At 62.5% G+C, this 312-nt stretch overlaps 1 protein-coding gene across 1 annotated transcript in view; it reads left to right on the top strand.

Moving 5' to 3' along the window:
• AHNAK2 (AHNAK nucleoprotein 2) overlaps positions 1 to 312 on the top strand; it is a 33,357-nt gene that overhangs the window by 23,012 nt on the left and 10,033 nt on the right. The window contains exon 11 of the mRNA XM_027776402.1: positions 36 to 228. Within this exon, the coding sequence (XP_027632203.1) occupies positions 36 to 228 (193 nt within the window). The remainder of the gene's footprint in view (positions 1 to 35; positions 229 to 312) is intronic.

Raw genomic sequence — 312 nt, 5'->3', positions numbered from 1 at the left:
CCAAGGACAGCAAGTTCAAGATGCCCAAGTTCCAGATGCCCTCGTTTGGGACGTCATCCCACGGTAAGCCCATCGAGGCGTCGGTAGACACCAGTGCGACCAAGGTGGAGGCGGAAATGTCCCTGCCCTCCGTCCAAGCAGACGGCAAGACCAGTGACCTGACCATTGAGCTACCTTCTGGTGGCCTGGAGGCCAGCGCTGGCCAGGTGGGCATGACACTCCCAGGAAGCCACACACCCAAGACAGAGCTGCCGGCCCCAGATGCCACAGGCAGCCTGAAGGGGCACCTGCCCAGGGTGAAGATGCGCAGCG

The sequence above is a fragment of the Tupaia chinensis genome, unplaced genomic scaffold (assembly GCF_000334495.1).
Source record: "Tupaia chinensis unplaced genomic scaffold, TupChi_1.0 Scaffold000671_2, whole genome shotgun sequence".
NCBI lineage: Eukaryota > Metazoa > Chordata > Mammalia > Scandentia > Tupaiidae > Tupaia > Tupaia belangeri.
This window is presented reverse-complemented; position numbering and strand designations above follow the sequence as displayed.